The 22,482-nt window shown below is 43.0% G+C and overlaps 1 protein-coding gene across 4 annotated transcripts in view; it reads left to right on the top strand.

Annotated features, from left to right (window-relative positions):
- Positions 1 to 22,482, top strand: part of abcc9 (ATP-binding cassette, sub-family C (CFTR/MRP), member 9) — an 86,121-nt gene that overhangs the window by 31,272 nt on the left and 32,367 nt on the right. For 2 of the 4 annotated variants that reach the window (XM_079494879.1, XM_079494882.1), the window contains 6 exons: positions 5,078 to 5,150; positions 8,251 to 8,356; positions 11,985 to 12,023; positions 16,123 to 16,224; positions 18,187 to 18,271; positions 19,252 to 19,332. In XM_079494879.1, the coding sequence (XP_079351005.1) occupies positions 5,078 to 5,150; positions 8,251 to 8,356; positions 11,985 to 12,023; positions 16,123 to 16,224; positions 18,187 to 18,271; positions 19,252 to 19,332 (486 nt within the window). The remainder of the gene's footprint in view (positions 1 to 5,077; positions 5,151 to 8,250; positions 8,357 to 11,984; positions 12,024 to 16,122; positions 16,225 to 18,186; positions 18,272 to 19,251; positions 19,333 to 22,482) is intronic. The other 2 variants (XM_079494881.1, XM_079494880.1) reach the window with 1 other exon arrangement.

The following is a 22,482-nucleotide window of genomic DNA, read 5'->3' as shown; positions in this document are numbered from 1 at the left end:
TGTCTGTGAGTCACCCTGCAGATGACCTAGTTGGCTCGTAGAGATAGCTCTTCATTTCTCACCCTAAGCTCCCTCTCTAGTTCAGTGCTTCTCAAACATGTTTGTCTCAGGCCACCCCTGTAAATCAGTGGTTCTCAAAGTGGGGTCCGGGGACCCCCAGGGGTCCTTGAGGGAGTTCCAGGGGGTCTCCACTCCCAGCTATGATGGATAGTTAGCAAACCAAATGGACCCATGGATCTGTAACTCTTGAGAGTGTACATTTGTAAAATAAACATTGATTTTTACAATATAAATTGGGGTCCCAGAGATAGCAATGCCATTAAATGGGGGTCCGTAGCTTAATGCATGCCAAACTTGGGGGTCCTTGAAATTAAAATGGTTGACAATCACTGCAAATCTTCTCTTGTGCGGGTCCCTGGCATATCTTTTTCAAATGGGCGTCCGTGTGCTAGTAATAAGTGTCAATTTGCGGGGCCGGGGCCTTGACATGAAAAAGTTTGAAAACCACTGCTGTAAATAACATTTTAATGCACAGCACCCTTGATTACATTGTTACCTTACAGCAGCTTACATTTATGTCAAATATGTCAATCTTTTCCCCCTAAAGTACAGTTAGTAAATCACGAGGACAACTTCAGAGAATATCTGTTTCCATTTGGACAGATTGAAATTCACTTTTATACTTGCCGTTTAACCACTAAACCCCGGCATCCCTATTCTGGAACGTGACGCGTTGTGAGCTTGTAGATCGGCTATTTTTTGGTGAAGAGACTTGGTGTAGGCTGAAAGATATCAGTAAAAGAAAAGTACAGTACAAACTGAGGTCCGTTTCACAAAGTATAGAGGTTGTGTCACACGGCACCCTAGGTTGCCACGGCACACATTTTGAGTAATTTAAGACAAAGTATGCCAAGAACACGGGATTCCGTTTTAATCTCCACACCCCGCCTGTGCCAGAGCGTAAAAATCCGTCTTTCTCATTTAATCCAGTAATTCAAAATATATATTTTTTAAAACGTATATATATTTTTTTGCTTTTACTCACATGGTAGAAACACCTACATCCCGATCCGACGTGCACACGGCCGCGCGTCCACGCTTAATAGTCCTTTTTCTCCTCAAAATGAGACAAACTACGATCTTTGAGACATTATAAACTTTGATCACGCTAAGAAAGTGAATCCATCGCGCGTCGATGCATAGCCTAGAATGAGGACCTCTCAAATATGGACGGCTATCACTTCCGGGGCGGGCAGAAGTGACCCGACTTGTAAGCTATCACTTCCGGGCGGGCGGAAGTGACCCGCCTTGTAAGCTTTTAACGCAGATTTCTCTGGCACTGGCGCCACGCGTTGGCCTGGAGGGCTGGGAGATAACGTGTCTCTCTCTTTCTTTTTTAATTATACTCTCTCATTACTTATTTTTCTTTCCTCTCTCTCTCTCCGTCCGTCCCGGAATTGAATTTCAGTTAAATTCAAATGTGCTTTACTGGCATGGGAAAACATGCGATTACATTGCCAAGGCAAGTGAGAAATAGAGTAATCAAAACTACGAAAGGTATGTACAATTAAAATGAATTAAAATAATAAAGGAATACATTAAAGTGTGAACGAAGACGTGTCACATTGCAACTCAGATAAATTAGCATGTGAAACCATGAATCCCTCTCTCTCTCTCTCTCTCTCTCTCTCTCTCTCTCTCTCTGTGTCTCTCTACCTCTCGTCCTCTCTCTCACCCGCCCTCTCAGGAAGTGCATGATTCTCACGAGAACTTGTCGGCCCTGTTTAGACCCTGTGAAGGGCCCAGTGAGTGTGGCTGACATTTTCTCAGCACCTCGCCGCATCCTGTGTCCTCCCCATGGACGCGCTCGCAGCTACCAGACGCTGCTAGCTGCTAATTGGCCCTCAGGGTGGTTGGAGGACAGAGGCACCGCGTCCTCCCGGACGGTCCCCTGTCTAGAGACACTGCCTCAGTGCAACTCTTACGCAGTAAAATCCCCGTGTTGAGGGCCGCTCACAATTTACTACAGCACTGGTTCCCAAACACAGGGTCGGGACCAATTTGTGGGCAGTGGAACATTTTTTGGGGGGTCCCTATACTTTTTGGTTCCTACATTTTTTTTTAATTATTATAATTTTAAACATTTCCCAAAAACATTTCCAAAAAGCAAAAATTGTCATGAATTAAAAACAAAATTCAATGATTTCTTTTCAGTAATTTCCGGCGTGGCCAAATCCAAATCCACCATTATTGTTTAGGGCTAAAGACCATTGGAATTGCATTACATCACCAAAAACATTTCCCATATGTCTCATAAATAGCCGATCTACAAGCTCATAAAGGTCACGAAGGGGCATGTGTGAGCCGAAGTGGTTAAATCCTCTTCACATCCGTTCCCTTGCCCCCATGTCACCTTGTACCCCGATGCCCCCCCCCCCCCCCCCCCACCCACCCACGCGCGCCCGTGCCATTGTCCTGGGTGCTCTGTGTACAAACGTAATGTTGTGCTTTCTCAACAGAAGCATCTGTCTTTGATTTCCGTTTGTTTTGGTCTGGTTTCGGCTAATCTTTGCTCCGCTCTGCCTCCTACTCTCTGTGTTCGTAGGAGAGTGATATAGTGCTGGGCCGGAGTGCATTCTGGGGAATTTATACACCAGATAAGACGGTGCTTGATCAACGTGCTAGCCCTCCATCAGGGGTTGAAGAGGAATTACACTACAATAAGCTCCACTTTGCTTTTTCAAATTCACTGAAACAGTGAATTCTATGTACATACGGTAGATCCCTGGGCAAGACCTACGCTGTAGACGCTATCATTTTGTTTGGGCGGAAGTTGCGCGATTTGGGTGGACGTACCGTTCAAGGAATTGACGTTGACACTTTACAAATCTGTTTAGCGTCTCTGCCTTAGGTTGTGACCAGGCTTTTCTGTTCCCAGATGAGTACATAGACTGGGACCGAGGCTAGATCCCACTAGAACTGAAATGGTGCCAAGAACCAGTTTATCAGCTAACTGGACGAACTGAGAAGTAGGGTGTCAAAGATCACTGGTCAAGGTCACTAGCTGTGACCTCACAAAGCACAATACGAATTAGTGAATTAATGTACGAGTCTGTACATTCTGTCTGTCTGTCTGTCTGTCTGTCTGTCTGTCTGTCTGTCTCTCTCTCTCTCTCTTACATTCTTACTCTCTCTCTCTCTCTCTCTCTCTCTCTCTCTCTCTCTCTCTCTCTCTCTCTCTATCTCTCTCTCTCTATCTCTCTCTCTCTCTGTGTCTCCCTCCCCTCTTCTATCCATGAAGACATCACTGTCATGAGAAAAACCTCATTTGCACAAATCCCACCCCAACCCACCATTTCCTTACAAAGTAAGAAACACATGTTGACTGTATCTGTGGTCGGGACGCTGCCCTTTTGGGGGAGAACTCGGCTGTGTTTGTGAGAAAGGAATCGGAGGGGGGGGGGGGGGGGGGGGGGGGGGGATAGAAGGCCGGAGCATTGTCAGATAAAATAAACATGAAATAAATAATAGAAAACAGCAGATGGGAGGAATGTAAACAGCGATAGGGTCGGTCTCAGCAGGAAGCGGGCGATAGATCACCAAACAGGGATTAGAGAGGACCAGGCCTCGCAGCACGTGCTCATCGGTTGCATAATGGTTTTCACTGGGGTCCATTCTCTCCACTTGTCTGCCATTTAAATCCTCCTTCCCTGATTGAGGATATGCGTGAGGTCTGGTGGAATGTTGATGCGAGGGGTTTGCTTTGACGGGGGTGGTTCTGCGTTTTATGCGGATCATAGAGGTGTCACGGATATGTCATTGTCTGGCTTTTGTTTTAGTTTTTATTGTCTGTGTTGAACACAGACAATACAAGAAGAACACAGTATGTTCTTTATCTGGTTGTTGTATTTGTATTTCTTGTAGGTGGTGTTCTGAGTTTCTGGGTGTGATTCAATCCGTTTATTGTAATGTTTGTATTGGATGTATCTGCATATAGTACCCATTTTGATAATGGATGCTTCTGTAGAAGACCCAGTTTTAATAACGAATGAATAATAATGGTTTTGGCTCCGACGGGCCTGTCCCGTCTGCTGAAGCCATCTCTCTCTCTGTGCTGGTTGGTGGACGCCAATGTGTGTTTGAATGAATACCTTCAGCCTCACCTTGAGGTATTGAACCTTCAGCCTCACCTTGAGGTATTGAACCTTCAGCCTCACCTTGAGGTATTGAACCTTCAACCTCACCTTGAGGTATTGAACCTTCAACCTCACCTTGAGGTGTTGAACCTTCAACCTCACCTTGAGGTGTTGAACCTTCAACCTCACCTTGAGGTATTGAACCTTCAACCTCACCTTGAGGTATTGAACCTTCAACCTCACCTTGAGGTGTTGAACCTTCAACCTCACCTTGAGGTATTGAACCTTCAACCTCACCTTGAGGTATTGAACCTTCAACCTCACCTTGAGGTGTTGAACCTTCAACCTCACCTTGAGGTATTGAACCTTCAACCTCACCTTGAGGTATTGAACCTTCAACCTCACCTTGAGGTGTTGAACCTTCAACCTCACCTTGAGGTGTTGAACCTTCAACCTCACCTTGAGGTATTGAACCTTCAACCTCACCTTGAGGTGTTGAACCTTCAACCTCACCTTGAGGTGTTGAACCTTCAACCTCACCTTGAGGTATTGAACCTTCAACCTCACCTTGAGGTATTGAACCTTCAACCTCACCTTGAGGTGTTGAACCTTCAACCTCACCTTGAGGTATTGAACCTTCAACCTCACCTTGAGGTATTGAACCTTCAACCTCACCTTGAGGTATTGAGATACGTTAACCACTTCTAACCTGGCGTCCCCGTTCTGGCCATGTCATAATCGTTTCACATTTCAAAAAAGATGTGAACATTTTCAAATACAGTGTATTGATGATGTATGGTCATCCTGGACGCTCTTTTAGTTTTGTGGCCCATTGGTTTCCCCTGTTGGATACTGTAAGACCACTGTGTATTCCCACTAGTCTCTGTGAATGTGTGATGCATCAGTTTGTGTTGAATTGTCTTTCTTTTCTGTTCATCCAGGTGAGCAATGGATTCTTCACCTGGGGAAGCAACCTGTCCACACTGTCGGACATTAACGTCAGAATCCCTACAGGTAATAATCTCAGTAATAACATAACATACAGTACATATGCAGTAAACGTTGTGCACGGCTGATTTTGCATAATTCATACTTTGGCACATCGGTGCCATGTGCTGAAAAGTGCACGGCAAGCTCACAATGCGCCGTTATGCAGCATGTTCACATTCAATGCTGTTGTGACAGTTGAGTTTATTCAGTTTCTTCATACCTGAATTGTATTAATAATGGTTCGCCCAACAGTATGGGACATTTTTATTCACCTGGGCATTTCCCAGAGTATAATTTGTCAGGATTCCTTGTTCCTTGTTGTCTCATTCTGAAGGGGTCAAAGAAATTATTTATTTTTTTACCTTGCACGTCTGGTTATATTTGGTAATGTAATTGGCCCTTGGGTGTTTTAATATTTTCTAACATGGCCCCCTTTGAAAAATGTTGGACACCCCTGAACTAGATAGATGAATGCGTGCTATAGCTGTATAGAAACTGGGCAGATTGGATAGGAAAAGATCCAGTACATGCATGCTTCCAACGTCCTAACTTTTCTTCGGAAAGATGCATGTAACTATGCATGCAGTCGACGTCATTCGGAACCACTGCCCCAGAGGGTATGTTTTGTTGGAAGGGAGCACTTTGGGAAAGGCCATGCATGGGGTCACTAAATCAGCCAGGTGGTCGACTGCCGTAGCTTAAAGGATAATTCCAGAGTTGCTGCTTTCTTAAGGCCTATTCATAGTCCAGTTTTTGGTGAAGAGGTGACCACCGAAATGGTGGTTAGTAAAAACAGAGAGATGTGTTGTGTCATGTTTCATGTTATAGTTTTCGGTGGTCACCTCTTCACCAAAAACTGGACTATGAATAGGCCTTTACCGTAATCTCATGATAATATAATCCATTAACCACTGGTAGAGGCAAAATAATAAATAATAAAGTCCTTCTCTAGTGTGCTGTAGCTCTGGGCCTGTAGTCTATCGGCCCCTTGCCTTAGACTGAAGCCCATTTGGGACAAAACTCTGTCTGGACGCATTTCCGACATTATGAAAAACAGAGGTAAAAAGAAATTCAGCATTGGAGTTTTTTTTGTTTTTGTCTACCACTGGTTAATGGATATAATAACTAAATTCGGTACGAAAACGGCTACTCCGGAAGGAGTATAGAGGCTGTCTGTCTGGTAATCATAAAGTTATTAGTGTTGTTACGTTTGGCCTCCTGGCCCTCTCATCACGACCCTCCGAGCAGTCATGAGCTGGGTCGAGCAGCTGGGTGAAGCTGAAAGTCAATTTCCCCTTAGGGAATAGCGAAGGTCTGTTTTTAAAAAAAGTCCATTCATGAGACATGTTGTTTGTGTCCAAAGCAGTGTTGATTTTGACAGCAAACTTTGATTTTAGTTTTAGTCATAGTCAAATTTCCTTCAGTTTTAGTCATATTTTAGTCACCAAAATGGCATTTTGGTAGGCCGTGATGGCGTTGTAAAGGCAGGCAGCGCGACGTGTTGTGAGGTTGTAGATCTGCTATTTTCAGAGCGCAACAAACATAAATTGATCTCATCTCCATTAGTCCCTCCCTAACATTTATAGCTTTTATTTGTTGACGAAATTGTCAGTAGCCTATATTTAGTCTTAGTTTTAGTCATCATGGCACATTTTTCATTTCGTTTTTATTTAGCTTTCGTCTGTGAAAAAAGGTAGTCGACGAACATTTTTCGTCATAGATTTAGTCGACGAAATCAACACTGGTCCAAAGTTTTGGATGGTTGGACGGATGGACGGGCGGCCAGACAGACAGATGGATGGTTGTAGCTGTAGCTGTGTTGGAAGCATGAAGGAATGTTTGAGTGACGTCACTGGAATGCAGGGTGTAACGAGAGCAGACCATACTGAAGACACGCTGACAGTCCAACAGTGTCGTATATCATCAACTCCCGCACGTGTACACACATACAGTACGTACACACACGCACACTCAAGCGCATTGGACACAGACACACTCACACGCTCACACACAATTAAATATATATATTTTGACATAGATTAAAAAGCTCTCTCTTGCGCTCTCATTCTCTCTCACGCACGCATGCACACACACATGCACGCACGCACGCACACACGCACCACCTCGCCCTGGATCAGTACCAGGGTAGCCGTCCTAGCTATCTTACTAAGACAAACTTGATTGGTCAGCCAAGTGTGTAACGCTATCTGGGGCAACTTGTGTGTGTGTGTGTGTGTGTGTGTGTGTGTGTGTGTGTGTGTGTGTGTGTGTGTGTGTGTGTGTGTGTGTGTGTGTGTGTGTGTGTGTGTGTGTGTGTGTGTGTGTGTGTGTGTGTGTGTGTGTGTGTGTGTGGTGACGTGCGCATGTATGACGTGCCTATGAGTGAATGTGGCTGCTCAGTTTCAGCTGAGCGTGTGTGTGTGCATGTGTGCGTGCGTGCATGTGCAAGTATAGTAAGTACCCTGAAGCTTTGACATGCTTCTATATTTTTAACAGGGGGGCAATTAGGTGGATTTGTTTTGTGACTTTAAAGAGAGTCACACACTCACAGAGCAACTCTGCGTTCTATTTACTTTTGTCACGAGTTAGTCTGTATATTAAGGTCGGGTCTATAATGCATTATAATGCCATTCAGGCTTCACAACAGTCGCTGTAATCGCAGGGTAGACGTCTTCACGTGTACACCCAAAACCGGAAATGCCCGCCACGCCTGAGATCTGTACGCGCTCGGTGTCCGTGGGTTATTATGGTCAGTTGGGTCTGGGTTGGGGTCCCGGGTCTTGTACACATTCCTAAAGCAGATGGTAATGAAATTAATACCGCACTCTGTGTAACCCTATGGTGGTTTTAACCCTATATCAGTGGCTATTTGAGAATAGCAGTCAAATATATATGAATTTGCATATGAAATAGCAGCCAAATACATCTTTTTTAATCTAGATTTTTTTTTAAAGTTCTCCTTGGCCTTTTTGGAAAACCATATGCCCCACGGCCTCCATGGAGGCTGTTAAAAAAGAATGCTCTGCTTCATTTGTCTCATTTCAAAATTGTGATTTTTTGTTGTGTTGTGTTGTGTATATTTTTTCTGAACTCCTCTTTGTATGTGTATGCCATCTCCATCCAGGTCAGCTGACCATGATCGTGGGCCAGGTGGGTTGTGGGAAGTCTTCTCTTCTTCTGGCCATGTTGGGAGAGATGCAGGCCCTCAGCGGAAAAGTCCACTGGAGCAAGTGAGACCGCACGACATCCTTCTGATCACTATAACACATAAACACAATACGACCACAATTTCCATTTATGTGCAATAGGTTGAATTTTAAATATGTACACAATATATAATTTTTTGTGTGTACATTATGGCTCTCTATACATCGTAATGTGTTATAACAGCGAGTTCTTGTAGGCTAATATTTCCCCATGAGTCTGGCTATTTTTCATGTATTTTTTACGTTTTATGTTTTCATGGTCAAATTTAAGAATGTCTCTGACCAAATGTAAAGATATGGCATGTTTTGAATTGCAGAATCCGTATTTGATGATTTAGGAATAACGTAAATTGATCAAATCACCCTATGGAAAGTTCTGGGTTTCTATTTTTAGGAATAGTTGTGCTAATTCTTCTGTTTTTCTTTTTTTTACCGTATAGTCTACTGTACGTAAACGCTAAATACATTGTGAGAATGTAGCTATAGCTACAGTCCCTCTAGGTTAATTCAGACCACTGCAATGTTTCTCTACGGTGTTCTAATTGGACAGTCGCACAGTGTCCGTACAATGGCATGCTTCCAATGTTCTTTGGCATATATACTAGTTGCATAGGTTTCAAGAGTGGTTGGAGGTTTAAATGTAGCGCTGTAACTACTGTGTACTCACTTCCAATGCTAATAATTCACCGTAGTTTAGATCAAGTCATTCCATTCTTTCATCATCAATACGTCTAAGCTAGTGGTTCCCCAACCCTGGTCCTCGAGGTGCCCCTGGTCATGCAGGCTTTCTCTAGGTCCTTCCCGGGTATGCCCTCCAGCGTTGCTTCCATTCATCTCCATTATCCATACATCCGGCTCGCTCACCAGTACTTCGTGCCTCTGCGTCTTTCTTTAGTATAGGTCAGTGGTTTTCAACCAGTGGTCCTATGGGACCACCTCCTTGAGGAGGTTCCAGGTGGTCCCCAGCTAAACGATGGAGAGTTGGTAACCAAATGCACCAATATTAGATCTTTAACTCTTGAGAGCATAAAATTAAACCAAAAGGACCCATACGGGTCCATTTGGTTTCGTTTTACACTTTCAAGAGTTAAATTATTGTTAAACATCTGCATTACTTAATTTACAAGTCTACACAATTATAGAACAATAATTGTTATTTTGATCAATGTTTCAGTACAGCATGGAATTGTGGACAAATTATTAAATTATTATTAAAAACAAAATAGTCTCAGGTCTAAGAGAGGCTAAATGTCATCAAATGGTGGACGGTGGTTCAAATGCCAAATAAATAATGGGCCTTAAAATGAAAATGGTTGAAAACCTCTGCTATAGGTAGGTTTTGGATGCACTTGAGGTCGTTGTCTGGTTGGGATCTCCCGGTGTCGATGGCAGTCAGCCAACCTCTTCTTCCCTATTAGGTAGCCTCGGAAACCCAGACGTTTTTATTTCCAGGGAGTAAAAAAAAGTCTGGGGCCGAGTCCACTTCAATTCGGCATACAGTAGCGCAAACGTCGGTCTCTCTCTGCTGATTTCTGATCGTCTGCACCTTTGTTAAATTGACGCAGACACACACGTACACACCCCACAAACACTCCTCTCTCTCTCTGTCGCTTTACTTAATTAGTCTCATGTCCTGCAGCTGTGTCTAGTTTCTCCCGGCAGATCCTGCCGGGAGCTGCCTATGCCATAGAAAGCATAGGTGCACAGTTTACTATTAGGTGGTGCAATGCACTTCATCATTAAAGTAATGGCCATTCTACTCGTTCTTCACACTCAGAGGGAGGGAGCAAATTGCAAATGGCCACCACCATGTGGTCAGTGATGTCATGCATTATTACAGTCTTTACATAAGTCTGAGGACCAGGTTTAGGAGGAACCACTGGAACCATTCCATCCATGTTTTGTTTTTGTTTTCCCTCCCAATGTAGTTGTTGCCAATTCCCCTATGTGTATTATAGTTCCTGTGTGGGGAGGGTTTAGACCACTGGTTCCCAATCCCAAACACTGGGTCGGGAGTTTCCTACATTTAGTTTTTAATTAATATTATATAAAAATATTTGTTATCAAAATATATTCCCCAAAAAGCAATTAAGAATTAATTAAGAATTAAAAACAAATGAATGATATTATAAGTCATTTCATGAAGAAATCAAAGAAAAATCTAAGAAAATCTAATACATTTGAAAACAAATGTAAGAAGTAGCTAGTAAATATATGAGATCTACAAGCACACAACGCGTTGTGTTCTTGTAGATCTGATCTTTTCACTTGTTTGTTCTTTGGCTCCCACGCAGACGTCTTGAGCTAAACAGATAACACGTGACATCGCCAGCCACTTACTTTCACCTGACAGCAAGGAGTTTCACTGGGAGGACGTAGCGCGTTTGGAGGAAAATGCTAACCCTCCCAGTTTCTCTCCCTGCTGAACAGGCACGCTGACCATACTGTAGTAGTCAGTAGTTTCCACACACACGAACATGGCACGTTGTGTTCGCTGGAGCACTCGGCCCAGCCGGAGCCAAACTCCTTTCTCCATGGTCCCTGTTCAGTGTTCCATCAAGCTTGTGTATCGTCCACGTCGGTGTTGTCATCTTCATGTTGTGTGTGTGTGTGTGTGTGTGTGTGTGTGTGTGTGTGTGTGTGTGTGTGTGTGTGTGTGTGTGTGTGTGTGTGTGTGTGTGTGTGTGTGTGTGTGTGTGTGTGTGTGTGTGTGTGTGCGTTTGTGCGTGTGTGCGTGCGTGCGTGCGTGTGCTTGTGCGCTCGCACGCTTTTGTTTGAATATGATTAACCACGGTGCTAATCCAAATCTCATCTTCCTCGCTGTTTTGTTATGATTAACACAAACTGAGCTTAACCTCCACTGTCATTCATTCAGTCTCTCATTTAACACCACCTCACCTCCGCCCTGCTTCACATCATCATGTCATCCATTCTGACCATCTCTCAGTAGATCGCTGGGGATGGATCTATGATTAGCATTGGGGGACAATAGATAGCTTGTAAAAAAGCATCCATATTGTAGTATAACATGTTATATTACTGTAATATAACACAGCAGCGCTGCCCTATCCTGATATTATAGGGTGTTATATTACAGTTAGACGCAGGGTAGCGAGGTTTCATGGTCACAGGAGGCTGATATGCCGTGAGCTCTCCCTGTTGTTTCTCTTATGATAACGATGGAGCATCTTCAGATCATTATTTTACTCCCGTCTATGTCACACAGATGAGAAAACATTAGGATGTTAGCTGGAGGCGCTATTGTTAAGAATGATCAATTCTAAAATACATAATTGGAGGTGCACATCGGTATCATACGTCTGTATACTAACCTCTGCTTTGTGTGCGTGCGTGCGTGCGCGCGTGTGTGTGTGTGTGTGTTTGCGTGTGTGCATGCACACGTGCGTATATTGTATACATGCATGCTCATGAGAGCATTTTTGTGTGTCTGGTACATGGGTGTGTGTGTGTGTGTGTGTGTGTGTGTGTGTGTGTGTGTGTGTGTGTGTGTGTGTGTGTGTGTGTGTGTGTGTGTGTGTGTGTGTGTGTGTGTGTGTGTGTGTGTGTGTGTGTGTGTGTGTGTGTGTGTGTGTGTGTGTGTGTGTGCGCAATGTGTTGTGTCTCTTTGTGTCCTGTGCCTCTGCTATATCAGGCCTCCAGATTGTGAGATGGCCCATGAATGGAGCATAAGGTATTTGATCCCTTTGAAACACACACACACACACACACACACACACACACACACACACACACACACACACACACACACACATTGGATTGGGGGGTCAAATCAAATGATTCCCGAGCGTGGTACGGCTGCAGCTCACCGCTCCTTGGCTGCGGCTCACCGCTCCAAGAGATGGGTCAAATGCGGAGAACAAATTTCACTGTGGTAACGTGTGTGACAAATCGTATGACTTTGACTTTGACACACACACACGGCTACCAAAACAAACAGTGAAAACACCCAAATACCTTTTTCTTTGTCATGTAAACACAGGGCTACATTACATTGCATACTATGCCTTTAATGAGCAGCATTACACTGAATTGTATACTGTTCTGAAATACTGCTCGAGACTTTAAATGCAGCTTAAATGGATAAGCTTTCACACCATGTGCAACATGACGGCATACTTATACGGGAAACCACAAAACGTGATGACAGAAGATATTAAATGAGAAACCAGACTGCTGCTCATCCTCGCTGGGTGTGTGAAGACGACAGACTATGATGACTTTATGTAGTTGGCCAGTTATAGCTGCTGACAGGCTTACTGTACACCATTGCACACACACGCGCACAGGCACACACACACACACACACACACACACACACACACACACACACACACACATCGCTTCCATGGTCTCCATCTTTCTTTCTTTCTTTCTTTCTTTCTTGCGTTCTTTCTTTCTTGCGTTCTTTCTTTCTTGCTGACTCTCTGTCTCTCCTACACAAACTGTGAGTTTGTTCTAACCCATGATAACGTGGCTTTGACAGCTGGTCAGGGACAGAGGAGTCTCATGAAGACATCAGGAGGTATAGGTTCCTTTTCCGTGCTTCCTGTGTCAGATGTGAAGTGTCCCTCCCCGTTTCCCCTCCTCTGTCTCCTCTGTCTATTATCAATCCATAGTGTTCTCTCTTCTCATTATCTGACACGAGTACAACCTCATACAGTGTCGTCTCTCTTAAAACGATATGTTGAGGGAACGCGTGTTATGCTGTTCCCGAACACACTTGTACGTGCATGATGAACAACAACATCAGTTAAATCTAGAAATATCTTATGTACATCGTTGCTGCCGGGTGGAAACGTATGTCAAACTATTACTGAACAGTTTTGGACTTTTTATTAAATTAAAAAAATTGTAATAATAGCCAATCTAAAGCTCAAAACGTGGCGATGTGTTTTTATCTTGTAGATTGGCTATTGTGTGCGTATACCAGAAGATATGGCGTTGGCTCACAGCCTCGACTGTTCCATGGAAGGGTCGTTCTGCTTCAAAAGAGATGTCTAAGCACAACCCTATAGTCTTCTACAGTGCCTTAGTCAATGTCACTGGATACCGAGGGTTGTGGGCAGAACATCTTTGCACACTCGCCAGAATTGGCAATTTGGATTTGCTCAAATTGCAGTTCGAGAAACTTGAATTGGGTAGACTTTCAGTTGACCGCTTAAAACCTTCGCGTGGAAACCTTGTATGTCCAAAACGGTTACTTTTCAGAAAATCCAATTGGTCCAATGTAGTTATTAGTCACAAGCTCTTTTCAATACTTTTCATCAGACCAATCTTCATAAAACCCACAGACACACTTAAACACTTTTTTTCGCTTTCAAAAATGTTTACAACTCGCGGAAATAGCTGCTTTACGAGCTCACAGTACGTCAAGATGTTTGACCCAGCCTCTCTTACTGTAGGCCTATTGTAATATCTTGTAGAGTACATACTGTATACTGTATGTGTGTGTTCAGGAACAACCTAACCAGCGTGACTTCAACTCCTTTTTGGAGTTAATTCTCGAATAAATTGTCTCTAACCCTCATATCCTCTCTATATGGTGCTCATCATCTCTCACTCATCGGGGGGGCGTTCATTGAGTTTGCAGCAGTGGTACTGGTTGGTTTGTGTGTGTGTGTCTGTGTGCATTGTAATGCTGGGAGTCTGTCTTAACACGGAAATAATAAACGTTATTTAGTAGAAAATCATGGGTGTATATTCTTCATCCAATTTTGCAGAGAAAACACAGAAGACGTGTACACTTGATACAATTTTGTAGATTATACACAGAAGACATACTCTACAGGTGTACACTTGTCTTTATCCAATTTTGTAGAGAATACAAAGAAGACATACTGTTCTGTACGGTATACTGTATATGCTCCTCACTTGAGGACAATTTATCATTGATATTTCCCGTAATGGACTCTTTATGTTCAGTTGAATTGAGCATTGAGCAAGAAAAGACGGTGTGATTTCTAATCATTTAAAAATTTCATTTTCTTTTATTTTCTTTTCTTTTCTTTTCTTTTCTTTTCTTTTCTTTTCTTTTCTTTTCTTTTCTTTTCTTTTCTTTTCTTTTCTTTTCTTTTCTTTTCTTATGCAAAAACACCATAACGTAAACTGAACTCAGTGTAATGCTCCAGACGGTTGTATTTACAAGCAGCACAGATATGGACTCCCAGCAAAGCTGTTTTTATAGATGTTGGCAGTGGTGGAAGAAGTACTCTGACTTATTACTTAAGTAAAAGTATTAATGCCACAATGTAGAAATACTATTACCAGTAAAAGACGTGTATTCAACATTTGACTTGAGTAAAAGAAAATAAGTACTGGCATCAAAGTATACTTTACGTAAAAGTACTCGTTATGCAGGCACCTTTCACATTTTTTTCTCCAAAATGTATAATTAAATAACAGAAGAGGTTAATGTTTGTATGTTTTGTAATAGTAATGAAAACCGGCAAAGTAATTGGTAACTACATTTCTTTCTCTTTTTTTTGGATCATCGTAGTGGAGTCAAAAGAACAATATTTGCCTCAGAGATAGTTTAGTATTATGAAATATTGACAAAATGGAACTACTGAAATAAAGTAAAAGTATCTCCAGGTTGTACTCAAGTACAGTACTTGAGTAAATGTACATAGTGACGTTCCACCACTGGATGCTGGTGATGCTTCAGCCGTCGTTCTTTTGGTTGTTGTTGTTGTTGTTGTTGTTGCTGTTGTTGCTGTTGTTATTGTTATTTGATGTGCAGTTTATCATTAACCCAATCCATAATCCATGTTTTCCTCACAATGCTCTCTTTATTTTGCAGTTGACTTTGATATCATCTGAAGATATGTATATGCCTCTCCCGTCTGCAGTTCTTCATAAAGTGTCTTAAAACAAGAGTGCTCACACTAGATACACCTCTGAAAACATCTTTTACCACTTATATGAGAAATATACCCACTTTTAACCTTCAATAATGCTCATTATACAACAGGTCGTTTCGAGGAAGCAATCTGGTTGGTTGAAATTGCCATCTAGCCGTGCTTAAGCAAGCATGGTGGAACGCCTAATCAAGACATTAAAAATCAGCTGTGCTGAGTCTCGCTGCTCCGCCAGAGCAGAGTCAGTTGGGTGGCTAGGCTAGCCGTTTCCAAGGGACATTTTCGGTCGTAGTGGCTACATCTGTCATTAAAAAATTACATTTTCTTTATCGAATTTCTTAGTTTTAATGAAATTGAGTATAGGGTATCTGTTGTATAATTGCAATATTACACTCAAGGTTGTGCGTTACTGTCATTAATTAATGGCACTTCTGCACTGCTTACGGAACTCGCCTATCTGTACTCAGAAGAGGGCTGTGGACTGTTCAGAAACCCGCCTACCAGTGGCGTCCTCAATGGGAATACCAAGCCAATAGAATCTTCAGCCTTTATCTCTTCCTGGAAATTTTGCATGCTGAAATAGAAGCTATGGGTACATTAATTTAAAAAAAATCTTGCCTGCTTATGATAACCGATGATGGTCACTGGTAGGTAGGTTTCTGAACAGCCCTCCTCTAAGACAGAGTGAGCAGACAGAAATGGGGCCATCTTATACGGAGCATTAATGAGTGAACCTTTAAAGTTTAGCTCAAAAGAGAGAAATATTATATTTAAAAAACTGAGTTTAAATTATAATTTATAAGCACTCTTGTTCTTACGGAGCTTTATGAATATAGGAACTGTAGTTCTCAACCTCTCTTTCTGTCTCTCTCTCTCTCTGTGTATTTGTCTCCATTTCCCATGACGCCTCAGTAAGAACAGGTACTCCGTGGCCTACGCTGCCCAGAAGTCCTGGCTGCTCAACGCTACAGTGGAGGAGAACATCACGTTTGGTGGACCCTTCAGCAAGCAGAGGTAGAGTAAAGCTGCTTTGAGTGTCACGTCGCACTACGTTTCTCACAACGCTCTTGAGTTTTGAGCCGTCTGCGACTTACTGTGAATGCTGTAACAGAGCTAACTTCGCCTTCACAACGAATCAGAGTATGCAACCGTTAGAGCATACGCCGAAGTATTTGCGCCTTTGATCCATGAAAATCCCCCTGAAAATAGTTCCATGGCTTGTTGTCAAACCTAAAAATATGCCACCGTCGCGATCCGGAACAACAACAGGCAGTGAGAGCTGCTGGAGTCCAGTTGAAACTACCGTTCACTTGCATTGAACTCATTTTCCCAGAAGCCCTTGCTTCCCAGAGCACGTGTCGATTTCCGGTCTCGTCATCATAACACGACGGCCTCGTCACCAGGTCCGCAACAAATCCGCTATTTATTTTTAATTATTAAAAAACAGCGAATTAAACACATAAAACAAATAGCGGGTTTAGCGTATTACGCAGGGCAGAAACATGGATTAAATAGCATGGAAAGTGGGTTATGCAGCAGAACTGTTAAAGGTGGTCATCATATGGGCATAGCTAACAATGGATGCCAAAAAAATGGGAAAATTCTAATTTTTGTGTGTTTTTATATCAAAAGTCCATAAAAAATATTTTGTATTACTTCCTGAAAACGTGCTGCGTGATGACGTGTCGAGGCCCACAGCGATAAAAGCCAATAAAAATGAAGCTCACCCGTTTAATTCCCCATATCTCCGCATCCGTCCAGCACAGGCTGCACAGCTGCTACTGATTACAGAAACCTTCCGTTTTTATTCCCATTCAAGATAACATCCAGAGAGTGTATTACTCGGTTTCAACTTAATCATCACGCTAAAAAATGTATCTGAAAACATTATAGGGTAGAAATAAGCAACATAAGAGTAAACTGGTAAAGCTGGCCGACTATCTGATTTGTAAAAAAACATCCACACGCTGTCCTGCGTAGCATAGCTACCGTCCCTAGCTACCGTCCCATCCCCTGAAGGGATGCAACGCTCTGATTGGTTCAGAAACCTCATAGCGGTGTTTCAACTTGAGACCGTCTGAAACTTCAAAATAAAATGTCCACCATTTCCGTTTCACTACGCCTTTAAGGGGGAAAGATGTATGTAAGGGGGAAAGATGTACATACAGTATGTACGTAACAAAATATGACAAATGTAAGAAGCAATATAATTCAGGGGTGCCGTGTATTAAAATGTTATTTACAGGAGTGACCTGAGCCAAAAAGGTTTGAGAACCACAGAGTTACAGCAAATAACGATTTGATTCTGTAGAATGGTGGTATCAGAGCAACTCAACATTGTATCAAGTGGCGGTCTGTGGCCTGAGGTCTGTGGCATGGCGGTCTGTGGCCTGAGGCCTGAGGCATGGCGGTCTGTGGCCTGAGGCCTGAGGCATGGCGGTCTGTGGCCTGAGGCATGGCGGTCTGTGGCCTGAGGCATGGCGGTCTGTGGCCTGAGGCATGGCGGTCTGTGGCCTGAGGCCTGAGGCATGGCGGTCTGTGGCCTGAGGCCTGAGGCATGGAGGTCTGTGGCCTGAGGCCTGAGGCATGGCGGTCTGTGGCCTGAGGCCTGAGGCATGGCGGTCTGTGGCCTGAGGTCTGAGGCATGGCGGTCTGTGGCCTGAGGCCTGAGGCATGGCGGTCTGTGGCCTGAGGCCTGAGGCATGGCGGTCTGTGGCCTGAGGCCTGAGGCATGGCGGTCTGTGGCCTGAGGCCTGAGGCATGGCGGTCTGTGGCCTGAGGCCTGAGGCATGGCGGTCTGTGGCCTGAGGCATGGCGGTCTGTGGCCTGAGGCATGGCGGTCTGTGGCCTGAGGCCTGAGGCATGGCGGTCTGTGGCCTGAGGCATGTCAAACTTTGAATGTTGAAACGTTGAAAGTCAAAAGGTTCAGAGCCACTGCTTCATGGCGTGGTTTTTAGCGTGCTTGCTGTGTTTCAGGTACAAGGCAGTGATTGATGCCTGCTCTCTCCAGCCAGACATTGACCTGCTGCCCTTTGGAGACCAGACGGAGATTGGAGAGAGGGTATAACACACACATACCTGTTATATTCTAGCAGGATAATGATTATTATATTGTTATATACAGTAGCACACAATAACAATGTTTTCTTGATATTACGTTTCTATTATACTCCGTATTAATAAGGAACGTTGATGCGCATTTTACATAATATGACAGAGGCTACACTAAAATCTCCATCTCATTTTGTTCAAATAAGTGTGAAAGAGCTCTGTATTCTCATAGCAATCATTGTGTACACTTTGTCTTTGTGCAGTTAACACCCCCGTCTCTCCTGCTCTTTAGTAAACAGAGAATACAGTTTTCATGCTGGGATACAAATTTCATCCAAGCAGGAGCGAGAACTCGTACAGGGTGCACAAGTGAAGTTGGAAGTGATGAAATAAATGATCTTTATGCCGTTCTCTATCCTGTTTGGATGAGAAACATTTATTTTATTTTTTAAGAGCTGGAGAGATGGGGGCTAGAAAAACATTCTACTGCAGCATTTATTACACTCTTCAGAGTTAAAGGAGAATTCCGGAGTAGCCATTTTCTTACCGCAATATGACGTTAATATGTCCAATAACGAGTGGTACATGTGAAATATTACATAACTAACATCCAGAGCGCAGCGCAGCTCTGACTGGGCGTGCTGGGTCTTAGGCTCTCTTCGCCTTGTTACGGAAGCCCCGTTGGGACAAAGCACGTCTGTACGTCTTTGGTCATTATGAAATATGTCTAAAATAAGCGTCATGGATGTTGTTATGTAATATTTCACGTGTACCACTCCTTATTGGATATAATACCGTCAGATTATGGTAAGAATACGGCTACTTTGGAATTCTCCTTTAAATGAACACTGATGATTTTACTGTGTACACTTATCATTATAATGATCAGAATCATATGTTTGACTGTGTACGGTTATCATTATAATGAGAAGGATCATATGTTTGACTGTGTACAGTTAACATTATAATGATCAGCATCATATGTTTTAGGGCATCAACCTAAGTGGGGGCCAGAGACAGAGGATCTGCGTGGCCAGAGCGCTGTATCAGAACACCAACATCGTCTTCTTGGTGAGTTTAATGCGTGCTGTAGCTCTGAGCAGGGGTCTATCGGCCGCTCGCTATAGACTGAAACCCATTTGGGACAAAACTCTGTGGACGCATTTGCGACATTATGAAAAAATAATTGTTGAGCGATCAAAATAAGCGATTTAGAGATAGACCTTGTGTGCACGGTCGGAGCATACTACTAATGGTTAATGGATATTATAACAGAATATAATCAGAATTCAGTAAGTAAACGGCTACTCCGGTATTCACCTTTAATGTAGTAGTTTAATTGTAAAAAGTCTCATACAGAATATAAAGTGCTTTACTGTACAATGTGTGAATTACATTCACTCATTCACGGATACCACTAGCAGAGGAAATCATGCAAGTCCAAATATACCAACCTGCTCATCGGGAACGGGAGTTAGTGGTTCAGTGTCTTGCTCAAGGACACTTTGACACTAACCCAGGTGGGCTGGGCTCGAACCGGGAACCTTGGTAAATTTCTATAGCGCCTTTATCCAAGTTGCTTTACATAGATTGTGCATTACATTCACCCATTCACACACACATTCATACACCGATGGCGGCGGAAACCATGCAAGGCACCAACCAGCACATCAGGACTACTGGACTAGAGCAATTAGGGGTTCAGCTCAAGCACACTTCGACACGTAACTCTGGGCAACCTTGCAGTTACCATCCGGCCACTCTACCCCTGAGCCACCGCCGCCCAAAGCGCCCGCTCTACCTCCTGAGGCCAAAGGAGCTGGTATTCAACTATACAGTATAGAAATATTGTTTGTTTTTGCTTTGAAACATTCATGTGGAATGTAGTTTTCACCGTGTGAACGGTTCAAAACATTATTATTTATGTGATGCTCTCATCACAGTCCCCCGTTGCCACCACAGCCTTTAATGTTGTGTCAGGAACACACGGTCACACCCCAGATACCATCTCAGACATTCTCTCATACGCCTTATCACACGTACCGACGTGTTGAATAACAGTAATAGAATTCAATTTATTTATGTGATTAAACTACTAATGCAATCAGAGCAGTGTACGGGAGACGCTTCCTTAAACACTCATTTGGGGCGTGACTGAAAGACAGACAATGAGACTGTGAAAGCTCCCATATCTGATGGGGAGATTACCCAGCACGTCATACAGACACAGCATGAATTATATCAGATCATGACACGACTGTAACTCCATTAACACACTACCGGACACACCTACTGTACAGTGCTATTGGGCGTCGCAGTCCCGCCCCCTTTCAGAACAACGAGGGACCCAGAAGAGAATTTCCCATGCATTTTTCCCATAGACTTTTCAAAAAGTATTTATTTAAAGACCTGTAAGCCTCAGACAAAGCCAACTCTGATCGTGACAAATCATGACAACAAACACAATTCTTTGGGCCGAACAAATAATTAGAGAGAAGAAAAAAAGGGCAGGGTACAACACTTTATTGGTTATTTTTCTTCATTGTAATTATTTGTTCTGTCCAAAATATTGTGTTTTATTGTCATGATTTGTCACGATCCCAGTTGGCTTTGTCCGAGGCTTACAGATCTTTAAATCAATACTTTTTGAAACATCTATGGGAAAAATGCATGTGAAATAAAGGCAGACACCTAATAGAATAACTGTCACCACAGCTCACTATAATACGTCACTGTCGGGCTTCAACTTTTCTTTCTTTTCCACAGATTAATGCCGTACTTGGCAAAGAGTAAAAGAGTATCACGCAAAAATAGCCAATCTACAAACTCATAATGTGTCGCATATCGCGACACATTTTGAGCTTGTAGAGCTGCAATTTTCACTATTTAGAAACATGGTTAAGTGTGGCTGTAGGTTTTATAAATATTGAACATTATTAACAAGAGCTGGTGACTAAATTATAACTACATTGGATACATGGAGCACAGGTTCTTTTTTACCATTTCCTGAAAAGTACTGAACTGGAATAGTAAACGTTTATGATACCTTCTAGAAACCTGGGACTACAGTTTCTGTATGCACAAAGCCTGTTGAATAATTGTCATGCCTGTGTGTATTATTTCTGTACGCTGGATGGCTTTTTTAAGCGGTCACAGCTGACCCGAGTCCAAATAATTGGACTCAGATTTAGATGTGACTGCATACTTGTTGGCATTGAGCTAATCGATGCACACGGGATAAATGGGCCAGCCCCCCCACACACACACAAACACACACACACATTCTTGGTACTCTTGGTTCTCTGGTACACAAAACACATATATATATAATACCAGATGCACAAATATGCTCTCATGATGAGCATGCATACAGTATATACAATATTCGCAGACGCACGCACGCACGCACGCACGCACGCACGCACGCACGCACGCATGCACATACACGCACACACACACACGCACACACGCGCACACACACACACAAACTCATGACCAGTGTCAAATTTTACGCCCGTGGTTGAGGTCTACAGTATTGTGTGTAACGTTATTTGCGAATTGTCAGTGTTTTTAATTTAATTCAGGAGACAGCCAGCGTCACAGTGCACTGAGTTCAGGTCTATAGTCTTACCTTTCCCCCCAGTGAAGAAGCAGTTACAGTGTCCCTCACCTTGTTTTGAAGTCCATGAAATGAAAAGATCGGTTTATATTATCTCTGTGCCAACAACATTATTCTGAGTTAAATCAGCACTGAGGATTTCAATTACACTTACGGTAATAGTCGGCAGAAGAAAAAAGTAAATAAACATGCATATTTTGAGAATGTAATTTGAGGATGCAATTACAGATTTTGTGGGGTGGGAAAAGCAATACAACAAATAGTGTAACTAGTTGCTCTTGGCAGGAAGTAATAGTTAAAGTAATAATACTGTATCACTCAATTTTGAAATTAGTAATGAGTATAAATGTTGGGGCTGCCATAGCTGGTTGGGTAGAGCAGGGGTTCTCAACCCGTGGGTCGCGACCCCTCGGGGGGTCGCCAAATTGTTTTAGGGGGTCCCCAAATTATTAAAAAAAAAAAAAAAAAAAAAAGATTTTTTTGAAATCTTTATTTTCACGATTTTTCAAAAATAGCAGACCTACAAGCTCGTAGCGCGCCACTCGGTGGCGCGCTATGAGCTTGTAGATCTGCTATTTTTAAATAGCTAAATTATAACAATG

The sequence above is a fragment of the Electrona antarctica genome, assembly GCF_951216825.1.
Source record: "Electrona antarctica genome assembly, chromosome: 23".
Classification (NCBI taxonomy): Eukaryota; Metazoa; Chordata; class Actinopteri; order Myctophiformes; family Myctophidae; genus Electrona; species Electrona antarctica.
The sequence above is the reverse complement of the archived record's forward strand: the minus strand, read 5'-3'. Positions and strand labels throughout refer to the sequence as shown.